This window comes from Choloepus didactylus, chromosome 27 (genome assembly GCF_015220235.1).
Source record: "Choloepus didactylus isolate mChoDid1 chromosome 27, mChoDid1.pri, whole genome shotgun sequence".
Taxonomy (NCBI): domain Eukaryota; kingdom Metazoa; phylum Chordata; class Mammalia; order Pilosa; family Megalonychidae; genus Choloepus; species Choloepus didactylus.
The window spans coordinates 7,159,716-7,171,825 of record NC_051333.1 but is presented as its reverse complement, the minus strand read 5'-3'; the positions used below and the strand labels follow the sequence as shown (position 1 = coordinate 7,171,825).

Here is a 12,110-nt window from a genome sequence, read left to right as displayed (position 1 = left end):
ATATGTCAAGATCAAACAAGACTGTTCAATTTTGATTGTACTCTTTTCTCTGCTATAATAAGCATATATTGGAACCTGCAAAATAATTTTTTTAAAATCTGGATGAATAAATGAGTGTGATTAAACGAGTGAGCAAATTCAGCATATCCTTCTGGTCTCCCCAGGAATGGCACTAAGAGGGAAATGATTTTTTAGCATTGTGCCGATTTGAATGTATTATGTCCCCCAAAATGCCATGTTCTTTAATGCAATCTTGTGGGGGCAGACGTATTAGTTTTGATTAGGTTGGAATCTTTGGATTAAGTTGTTTCCATGGAGATGTGACCCACCCAACTGTGGGCAATTCCTTTGATTAGATTATATCCATGGGGGTGTGGTCCCACCCATTCAGCATGGGTCTTAATTAAATCACTGGAGCCCTGTAAGTGCTCAGACAGAAGGAGCTCACTGCTTGCTGCAGCCAAGACAGACATTTTGAAGACAGCCATTGGAAGCCGACACTGACGTTTTGGAGAACGCAGTTTTGAAACGCAACCTGGGAGCAAGCAGACACCAGCCACGTGCCTTCCCAGCTGACAGAGGTTTCCCGGATGCCAATGGCCTTTCTCCAGTGAAGGTACCCTATTGTTGATGCCTTACCTTGGACACTTTATGGCCTTCTGACTGTAACTTTGTAACCAAATAACCCCCCTTTATAAAAGCCAACCCATTTCTGGTGTTTTGCAAAACGGCAGCTTTAGCAAACTGGAACAAGTACCTACCATTCTGGGATTAAGAAGCATTGTGCAATGATGGAGGATCTGCCCTTTCAAACAGAGAGGGGAGAAGCTGAGTCCTAGAATGTGGAAGTGACTTCTCAAGCTACTGTGACTGAGTGATAAGGGCAGGTGGTGTATGGGAGACCCCCAAACCCACATTCATGGGGACACGGTTGTCTTCATCCCCCACGCACTGGGGCCGTGGCTCCCCCCAGCCCTAGGAACTTACCGAAGCAATTTTCGTATTTGATGCACTGAGAGGTGACATTCTGGCAAAGGAAACAGTCCAAGACTTCTCCTTCTAGTGTGCCTGGGGCAGAGGAGAGGGAGAAGTGGGGTGAGAGTGTCTCTCAGAGGGAAAGAAGGGGAAAGAGAAGACGGGGTCCCCTGGCCCTCCTAATTTGGGAGGTCTTGCTCCATAGCCCAGCAAGCCGAGCCAAATGCATGGACCATTCACATTAAAAATAAGCTTTATATACTTATTCCACAGTTGAGTTGACCCCCACTTTCCGTTTGTAGACATTTAAGGAAGCATTTATTAGTTTTGAGTTTGCACGTTCCTGTTTCCACTTTGGAGTCTCCCTGTGGGAGAGAGACTAACTGCACATGCTCACTCCTCTGGCTCCTTTTCCCACCTGCGTGAAAGACTACATTTCCCGGGCTCCCTTGCAGTACGCTGCAATCATGTGACCGAGTTATAGCCAATGGAAAGTGGGCAGAGCGATGCACACCACTTCCAGGTCTGGCCATCAAACTGCCAGCATGGATACCTTCTCTCTTTCTCTGCTGAAACAACCTTGGAAGCTACGGGACGGCAGCAGCCTGGATTCCTGAGTCACCACTTGGAGGAGACATAAAGGAACTTGCATCAGAGAGAAATAAACCTTCGTTAATGTTAAACTACTGAAGGTTATTTGTTACTACACCTAGCCTAGCCTGACTTGCATACCCCAAAATAACTTTTTTGCACGTCGCAACCATTTTCCAAAACCCTCAAAAAGCAGCTATCCCTGGGTACTATGGCTTTGGGGTGGGAGAGCCACTGAACGGAGCAGGTGTGATGGGGTAAGGAGGTGTAGGAGCGTAGAGAAGAGAGAGAAACAACAAATCCAGGACTTACGGCAAGTTACGGCATTGCAGGCTGCAAGAGAAAAGAGCTGAGGTGAGTTAAGTTGGGAGATGATCTGAGAAGTTCATTAGGAAAGCATCAGGAGAGGGAGAGAGGGGTGACTCTGGGAAAGGAGAGAAGGGAATAATGGGGAGAAATGGACGGCTGAGGTGAGGAAGGAGTCTGGGAGAAGAGGTGGGAGAAGGGAATCCAGGGGTCAAACAGGGAAGGGAGAAGGGGGCTCAGCGGAGAGTTGGGGCCGCACCTTTTACTTCATACTCTTTCAAAACCTTCTTGAGTTCCTCGATCACACTCCTCCTGAAACTCACTAGCTCTTCCAGCAGAAGCTCATCTGAGGAGAGAGAGACATGCTCTTGGGGCGGGGGCATTGGCAGGACCACCCCCATCAGTGGCTTCCAGGAGAAAGGATGAGGAAGCTCTTTCTTCTTCACCTACCAGGAGTAACCAAGACCAGGTATTATCAGGATCCATTGGGCAAATCCATGGGTCATAGTTTCTAAACCATTGTGTGACCTCAACCACCCTCCTTTGGTCTCAGTTTCCACATCTGGTAAGTGGTAGAAGGAATTGACAATCCTTTTCCTTCTCTTTCTCTTTCTCTTTCTCTTTCTCTTTCTCTTTCTCTTCTCTTCTCTTCTTTCTTCTGTTTCTTCTCTTCTCTTCTCCCCTCCTCTCCCCTTTCTTTCCCTTCTCCATCATTCAACACAGCCTCCCAGCTTTATATACTATCTAGACCTGCAACTGCTGTACACAGCTATTGAGCACTTGAAACAGGCTAGTCCGAATGAGATGTGCTGTTAGTATAAAATATACATCAGATTTTGAAGACCTGGTATGCAAAAAGAAAAAGTAAAATATCCCAATAATTTTTATATTGATAAATATTGAAATGGTAGTATTTTGCCTATATCAGGTTAAATAAAATACATGCCTAAAATTAACTTCATCTGTTGCTGTTTACCTTTGTTTTTTGAAGTGTGGCTACTAGAAAAGTTGAAATCACCCACAGGAGTCTATTTGGGGCTCTCATTATCTTTCTGTTGGAAAGCACTGCTCTACATGTGGACAATTCCCACATATCTATGCCTGGCTCAACGCCTCACAGAATTCCAGAATCCTCTATCCAGCCATCCATCCCAGGCCTCCACTTGGGTGTCTCCCAGGCATCTCAAACTCAGTAAGTCCATAACGGAACTTTGGATCTTCTCCCCCAAACCCAGTCCCGGCTCCCCAGTCTCCTCCAGCTCAGCTATCCTGGACTCCTCTCATTTTCTCACAACTCCCCCCAACCCATGCAATTTATCAGCATGCAAGTCAGAGAATCCTGTTTGTTCTGTCTTCAAAATGGACCCAGGAATCCAGTCATTCTCACCCCTTCACACTGCCACTACCTTGGCTCGAGCCATCGTCGTCTCTTCCCAGGGCCATTGCCACAACCTTCTCAGTCGTCTCCCGTCCTCTCGTCCTTGCCCTGCTAAAGTCTGTTCTCGGGAGCCATAGGGAGCCTGGGAAGACCTAAGTCAGTTTGCTTGGCTCTTCTGCTCAGAGCCCTCCCATGGGACCTAGGAGAAAAGCCCAAGGGCCTTCCAAGGGTCTAAGAGGCCCTACAGGATCTACCTGCCCCACCCCCCCAGCAACTCATCTGTCCCCCCACCCCTGTCACTCTTCTCCAGCCTCCCTGGGCTCCTGGCTTTTGGGCAAATTATGCCAAACATCCTCCCTCTGGGAGAGGTCGCTTGGTAAGAGTGTCTGGGGGCCTGGGCACGGCAGATAGCCTGGGCTGGCCCTGTGATGTCGGATGGGGCCTCAGCCGGTGGTGTCACCTTGGCCTCTGGAGGGGCTGAAGACTAAGGGCTTAAGGTGATACCTACGTGGTGGACCCCCAGTAAGAGCCAGACCGCAAGGCTGGGGTGAGCTCCCCTGGTTGGCAACACGCCATGTGTGTTCCGCACATCATTGCTGGGAGAACTAAGCTTGTGGGCCCGACTCCCCGGGGAGAGGATGCCTGGAAGCTCACGCCTGATCCCTCCTGGACTCTGCCCTCTGCACTTTTCTCTGCTGCTGATTTTAATCTGTGTCCTTTTGCTCTGATGGATCATAATGTAACAGCTTTGCTGAGTTCTGTGAGTCCTTCCAGCGAATCGTTGAACCTGAGTGGTCTTGGGAACCCCCAAACACACACATACACACAAACACATATTTGATGGTTTGATACTGTTTTTTGTCCCTCCCCCTGGCATATAAGCTCCACCAACGTACCGATTTTTGTCTGTTTTATTCACTGCTGTTTCCTCATCTACAGAACAGCATGTAGTGGATTGCCTGGCATAGAGTAGATGCTCAATAAATATCTCTAGAATGACTGCACTCAGTGGCTTTTTTTTTTTTAATTGAAATTTTTTTTTTTTATTGAGATATATTCACATACCACGCAGTCATACAAAACAAATTGTACTTTCGATTGTTCACAGTACCATTACATAGTGGTACATTCATCACCTAAATCAATCCCTGACACCTTCATTAGCACACACACAAAAATAACAAGAATAATAATTAGAGTGAAAAAGAGCAATTGAAGTAAAAAAGAACACTGGGTACCTTTGTCTGTTTGTTTCCTTCCCCTATTTTTCTACTCATCCATCCATAAACTAGACAAAGTGGAGTGTGGTCCTTATGGCTTTCCCAATCCCATTGTCACCCCTCATAAGCTACATTTTTATACAACTGTCTTCGAGATTCATGGGTTCTGGGTTGTAGTTTGATAGTTTCAGGTATCCACCACCAGCTACCCCAATTCTTTAGAACCTAAAAAGGGTTGTCTAAAGTGTGCGTAAGAGTGCCCACCAGAGTGACCTCTCGGCTCCTTTTGGAATCTCTCTGCCACTGAAGCTTATTTCATTTCCTTTCACATCCCCCTTTTGGTCAAGAAGATGTTCTCCGTCCCACGATGCCGGGTCTACATTCCTCCCCGGGAGTCATATTCCACGTTGCCAGGGAGATTCACTCCCCTGGGTGTCTGATCCCACGTAGGGGGGAGGGCAGTGATTTCACCTTTCAAGTTGGCTTAGCCAGAGAGAGAGGGCCACATCTGAGCAACAAAGAGGCATTCGGGAGGAGGCTCTTAGGCACAAATATAGGGAGGCCTAGCCTCTCCTTTGCAGCAACCGTCTTCCCAAGGGTAAAACTTATGGTAGAGGGCTCAACCCATCAAACCACCAGTCCCCTATGTCTGTGGTCATGTTAGCAACCATGGAGGTGGGGTAGGCGAATACCCCTGCATTCTCCACAGGCTCCTCAAGGGGGCACTACATCATTTTTTTTTCCTTGTTTTTCTTTCTTTCTTTTTTTTTTTTTTTAACTTTCCCTTCTTTTTTAAATCAACTGTATGAAAAAAAAAGTTAAAAAGAAAACAAACATACAATAAAAGAACATTTCAAAGAGACCATAACAAGGGAGTAAGAAAAAGACAACTAACCTAAGATAACTGCTTAACTTCCAACATGTTCCTACTTTACCCCAAGAAAGTTACATAATATAGCAACCTTTCTGTGAACTTGTTCCTACTATATCCATCAGAAATTAACAGACCATAGTCATTTCTGGGCATCCCCAGAACGTTAAATAGCTTATCTGTTCTTCTTGGAATATTGTTCCCCCTTCCTTAATTGCTCTCTACTGCTAGTTCCCCTACATTCTACATTATAAACCATTTGTTTTACATTTTTCAAAGTTCACATTAGTGGTAGCATATAATATTTCTCTTTTTGTGCCTGCCTTATTTCACTCAGCATTATGTCTTCAAGGTTCATCCATATTGTCATATGTTTCACGAGATCGTTCCTTCTTACTGCCGCGTAGTATTCCATCGTGTGTATATACCACATTTTATTTATCCACTAATCTGTTGAAGGACATTTGGGTTGTTTCCATCTCTTGGCAATTGTGAATAATGCTGCTATGAACACTGGCGTGCAGATATCTGTTCGTGTCACTGCTTTCCGATCTTCCGGGTATATACCGAGAAGCGCAATCGCTGGATCGAATGGTAACTCTATATCTAGTTTTCTAAGGAACTGCCAGACTGACTTCCAGAGTGGCTGAACCATTATACAGTCCCACCAACAATGAATAAGAGTTCCAATTTCTCCACATCCCCTCCAGCATTTGTAGTTTCCTGTTTGTTTAATGGCAGCCATTCTAACCGGTGTTAGATGGTATCTCATTGTGGTTTTAATTTGCATCTCTCTAATAGCTAGTGAAGCTGAACATTTTTTCATGTGTTTCTTGGCCATTTGTATTTCCTCTTCAGAGAACTGTCTTTTCATATCTTTTGCCCATTTTATAATTGGGCTGTCTGTACTATTGTCATTGAGTTGTAGGATTTCTTTGTATATGCAAGATATCAGTCTTTTGTCAGATACATGGTTTCCAAAAATTTTTTCCCATTGAGTTGGCTGCCTCTTTACCTTTTTGAGAAATTCCTTTGAGGTGCAGAAACTTCTAAGCTTGAGGAGTTCCCATTTATCTATTTTCTCTTTTGTTGCTTGTGCTTTGGGTGTAAAGTCTAGGAAGTGGCCGCCTAATACAAGGTCTTGAAGATGTTTTCCTACATTATCTTCTAGGAGTTTTATGGTACTTTCTTTTATATTGAGATCTTTGGTCCATTTTGAGTTAATTTTTGTGTAGGGGGTGAGGTAGGGGTCCTCTTTCATTCTTTTGGATATGGATATCCAACTCTCCCAGCCCCATTTGTTGAAAAGACCATTATGACTCAGTTCAGTGACTTTGGGGGCCTTATCAAAGATCAGTCGGCCATAGATCTGAGGGTCTATCTCTGAATTCTCAATTCGATTCCATTGATCTATATGTCTATCTTTGTGCCAGTACCATGCTGTTTTGGCAACTGTGGCTTTATAATAAGCTTCAAAGTCAGGGAGTGTAAGTCCTCCCACTTCGTTTTTCTTTTTTAGAGTGTCTTTAGCAATTCGAGGCATCTTCCCTTTCCAAATAAATTTGATAACTAGCTTTTCCAAGTCTGCAAAGTAGGTTGTTGGAATTTTGATTGGGATTGCATTGAATCTGTAGATGAGTTTGGGTAGAATTGACATCTTAATGACATTTAGTCTTCCTATCCATGAACATGGAATATTTTTCCATCTTTTAAGGTCCCCTTCTATTTCTTTTAGTAGAGTTATGTAGTTTTCTTTGTATAGGTCTTTTACATCTTTGGTTAAGTTTATTCCTAGGTACTTGATTTTTTTAGTTGCTATTGAAAATGGTATCTTTTTCTTGAGTGTCTCTTCAGTTTGTTCATTTCTAGCATATAGAAACATTACTGACTTATGTGCATTAATCTTGTATCCCGCTACTTTGCTAAATTTGTTTATTAGCTCTAGTAGCTGTATCGTCGATTTCTCAGGGTTTTCTAGATATAAGATCATATCGTCTGCAAACAATGACAGTTTTACTTCTTCTTTTCCAATTTGGATGCCTTTTATTTCTTTGTCTTGCCGGATTGCCCTGGCTAGCACTTCCAGCACAATGTTGAATAACAGTGGTGACAGCGGGCATCCTTGTCTTGTTCCTGATCTTAGAGGGAAGGCTTTCAGTCTCTCACCATTGAGTACTATGCTGGCTGTGGGTTTTTCATATATGCTCTTTATCATGTTGAGGACTCAGTGGCTTTTTAAGTGTCACACCAGCTAAACCTCTGGGACCTTCTATGTTCCACTGGCATCACTGCAGACCATGCTGATGTGCCTGATGTGCCAAGAGGCCTTCCGGGTCCCAGGGTAGCAGGATTCCCAGCTGGGGGCCAGGTCTCCTCTCCTGGGTCCCATATCTCAGTGTCCTTCAGGGACCCTCACTTTTCCTTCTGCCAAAATACGGGTGAGACTTTTAGTCTTACGTTTGCATAAAGCCTACATCCTACTTCCTTGAAAGGCTCTCAGCAGCACTAGTCATTAGAGATAAGCAAATCAAAACCACTCCGCATTCCACTTAGATGAAGCATCTGGAATAGGTAAATTCACAGAGGCAGGAAGTAGATTAATGGTTACCAGAGGCCAGGGGGAGCGGGAATGGGGAGTTATTGCTTAATGGGGATGGAGCTTCTGTTGGGGGTATTGGAAAAGTTTGGGTAATGGATGGTGATGATGGTGGCACAATATCATGCAGGTAATACCACTGAATCGTACCAGGAAAGTGGTTGTAAGGGGAAATTGTGAATTGCATATATGTTAGCACAAGAAAAATTTCAAAAAACCACAATAAAACAACAAAAAACCCAGGGGGGATGGCAGATTTGGTCAGCAGCTATAGTTTTCCAACTTCTGCTCTAGACCAGCATAATAATCTTGACGGCTAACATTTATTGAGCACTTTCTGTGTGCCAGGCTCTGTTCTAAAAGTACATGCACAACTCATTTATTCTTTACAGTGACCATGAGGTGAATAATATTATTTCCCCATTTTACAGATGAGGAAACTGATGCATGGGGTCAGATATGGCTAGTAAGTAATGGAGCCAGGGTTTGAACCCAGAAGCAGTCTGTTCTCAGGCCCCATCTGACTGCCATCGCTTCTCTCAGACAAAGGTCTACAATGAGAATAAGAAGGAAACCTCCTACCCCAACCCAGAGAGGGGCCTGGAGCTGGTCAAAGGGGACTACGTACATCTGTATTTTTTAACACATCTTTATTGAGATAGAATCCACATATCATACAATTCACCCACTTAATGTTTACAATCCAGCAGCTTTTAATATAGTCAGAGAGTTGTGCAACCATAACCACATTCAATTTAGAATAGTTTCATCATCCCCAACTGCACTTTGGCCTGTGTTACTTTGTTTTCAATTTCATATTCATTCTATTTTAGGGTAATTCTAAAAAATGAGATACATTTAAAAATTTTTTTACATAATTCAAATAATTATTTCCTCCTGATTCTTGACTATTACATACTCATTATAAAAGGGGGAGGGAGGAAAAGAAATTGAAAACAACAGCACTTTGACAAGTTTAGGGAAGAAAGCAAATATCACCTTTAGTCTCTTCACCTAGGACAGCCTCGGTATTTTGGTGCTCCTCCTTTTTAGGCATCACTTTATACAAACTAAACACATGCACACACACACACACACACACACACACATTTTAAATCTTAAAAAAATGATGAGCTCTGGGTACGCTCCATCCCTCATGGTGCAAAGAGGCTGCCGGGACTCTGACAAGGCCCCACTAGTCCAGGACCCTCTACTGCCCTCTGCTGGAGAACTGTCAGAATAATCACACAAATGGTCAATGACTTCCTGGGTGAATAGCACGCCCCACACCACAAAAAACAGAAGAGGCCTCTGGGTGGTGTAACCATCACTGAGAGTTCCAATGTCTGAGCTACATGTCCCATGTTCAAATCCTCAGCTCTGATACTTTCTAGCTGTGTGACCTTGGGCATGTCACCTAACCTCTCTGAGCCTGTTTCCCCACTGTAAAATGGAGATCATTGTAGGACCCACCTCAGTGAATTCTCATAGGTGAAAGCACTTGGAAGTGCACCAGACACACAGTAAAGGTCACCAGTGTGTGTGCCTCTATTTCGAGGGGTGGTGGAGGGGCGACCAACAGGAGGTGGGGGGTACTGGGAGAGGGCTTTCTCTCTTGTATCCGAGAAGTTAGGATTTGGGGGATGATTATGATTAGTGAGTCATTATAAAATCTTCCTTTTACTTTCTGGTATATTAGAGTAGACAGAGGAAAATACCTGAAATCTCTGAACACTAATCCAACTGCCTTTATCTGTGATAACGACTGTATAACGATATAGCCTTTATCTTGTGACGGTCAAAAACTTGTGACCGACCCCCACTTGTACCCCGTTATCCTTTTTTCAACTTCAGGGTCTTAGGATCACTAAAAACAGCCCCTAATGCTTATTAATGAAGGGCTTGAGTCAGCCCAGAACTAACCCACCCCAATTCCAAAGCCAACCTCCACCTCTCCAGCCTTGTGCTCGTTATCCCAAAACCTGCCCATCTTATGACACTGGAAAACGGTCAGAATTGCTGGAGTTCACGGAGACAGATTTTTAGGCCATAGGCCGTCTCATTGGATTCCAGCCTAGCAATAAACTCTCCTTGAAAAGCCGGTGTCTCAGGACTGGGTCATCAGAGCGCCGCGGGCAGGGAACCCCTGCTTCTGATGGGTGACACTCAGCGCCTACCTTGCAGGGAACCAGCCTTTATCCTGCTGATTTTGTTCTCGGTAAAGGAGGCGACCTCGTCCAGTTCAGCTGACTCTGGGGGCGAGAGGGGTGGGGAGTGACCGTGGGGGCCTCCCAGGGCCGAGGGACGCCCCCTCCCCGTTTTCCTCCAGGCCAGGCTCTCGCCCTTTTCCCCCCTTCCCCCCCACAGCGCCCAGGACGCACCCACTTTCCCCACGAAGGCGTTCAGCGAGTAGTCGCGGAAGAAAGACCCCTCCATGCCCACGAGCAGGGCCTCGGCGCGGCTCCGCAGCGCCTGGACGGTGAAGCGCCCGGGGATGAGCGCCTGGCGCAGCTGGTCCAGGGCCCCGAGCACCGGGGGCAGGCAGTGCAGGCAGCCCCAGGCCCCGCGGGCGCTCAGCCCCAGCAGCAGCAGCGCCCAGGCCGCAGGCATGGCGGCCCGTGTGACGCCACAGACGCTGAGCGCCCGCGGGGTGCGAGCGGGTTCCAGGCGCTGGGGGTGGGGCCGTCGGGAAAGACGGGCGGTCGGGACGGCACCGCCTCACGCGATTACAACTACCCACTCCACAAATCCTTATTAAGCGCCTACTGTGTGCGGGCAGGTGCCAGGGGCTGGGGGTGGGGCCGTCGGGAAAGACGGGCGGTCCGACGGCACCGCCTCACGCGATTACAATCACCCACTCCACAAATCCTTATTAAGCGCCTACTGTGTGCGGGCAGGTGCCAGGGGCTGGGAAAGGGGGCAGTCGGGAAAGACGGGCGGTCGGGACGGCACTGCCTCACGCGATTACAATTACCCACTCCACAAATCCTTATTAAGCCCCTACTGTGTGCGGGCAGGTGCCGGGGCTGGGAAGGGGGCAGTCGGGAAAGACAGGCGGTCGGGACGGCACCGCCTCCCGCGACTTAAAATTACCCACTCCACAAATACTTATTAAGCGCCTACTGTGTGCGGGCAGGTTCCAGGGGCTGGGGGCTTGGGGGGGGCAGTCAGGAAAGACGCAGAAGTAGGCTCTGTGGGTCATATGGTTCCTGACTGATGATATGGAAATGAATATGTGTGTCTGTGTTCCAATAAATCTTTATTTCTAGATACTGACCTTTAAATTGTGCATGATTTTCACGTGTGACAAGATATCCTTTTGATTTTTTCCAACCATTTAGAAATGTAAACACCATTCTTAGAGCATGGTCCATAGTTTGCCGGCTCCTGCTCTAACTGAATATCCTGCTGGTTTCTTTCACAGCACTAATTACAATTTATAATTAATTCATTTTTAATTTTAGTTTTTGCCTCTCTCCCATATCAGACCAATAAATTCCTTGAGGCCAGGAACTGTGAGTGTCTTGTTTACCAGTGTATCCCCATCAGCCAGGAAGGAACTCTGGCACATGGTAGATGCTCAAAAATTATTTGTTGAATGAAAAAATGTCTGGTCTTGTGCTGTCCAGTATGGGAGCTGCTGGCCACGTGTAGCTCCTGGGCCCTTGAAATGGGGAAAGTGCAACTGAAGAACTGAACTTTTAATTTTAGTTAATTTTAGTTAATTTAAACAGATTTTAAAATAGATCCTTGACTCAGTTATTGGGAAAATTTTACATACGTTTATGATTCATTTATTGGGAAACTTTTAAACATGTTTGGAACAACTTGGGTGTGCAGATCTATGTCTTCAACTGTACATTTTAGGAAATCTACATATAGATAAAATATTTGTAATGAAAACTTAGCTTCTAACTTGACCCGTGCTGTCCTGAGAACTTTGAAGAATTAATACAAACAAAGTAAAGTATCTCACTTATACTTTTTATATTGTTTGCACATCGAAATGATAAAATTTTGGATGTATTGGACTAAAATATACTGTTATTATTAATGTCACCTGTTTCTTTTTACTTTTTAAAATGTGGTTAGTAGAAAATTTGAAAATGGCATATGGGGTTGGCATTATCTTTCCACTGGACAGCCCTGGTCTAGAAGGTTCCCTGTATATAC

At 45.4% G+C, this 12,110-nt stretch overlaps 1 protein-coding gene across 1 annotated transcript in view; it reads right to left on the bottom strand.

Annotated features, from left to right (window-relative positions):
• The window catches only part of LOC119521113 (zinc finger protein 250-like), a 35,079-nt gene extending 24,532 nt beyond the window's left edge, over positions 1 to 10,547 (bottom strand). The window contains 5 exon segments of the mRNA XM_037819168.1: positions 988 to 1,068; positions 1,879 to 1,899; positions 2,132 to 2,218; positions 10,115 to 10,189; positions 10,319 to 10,547. Of these exon segments, the coding sequence (XP_037675096.1) occupies positions 988 to 1,068; positions 1,879 to 1,899; positions 2,132 to 2,218; positions 10,115 to 10,189; positions 10,319 to 10,547 (493 nt within the window).
• Between the last annotated feature and the right edge of the window lie 1,563 nt (positions 10,548 to 12,110).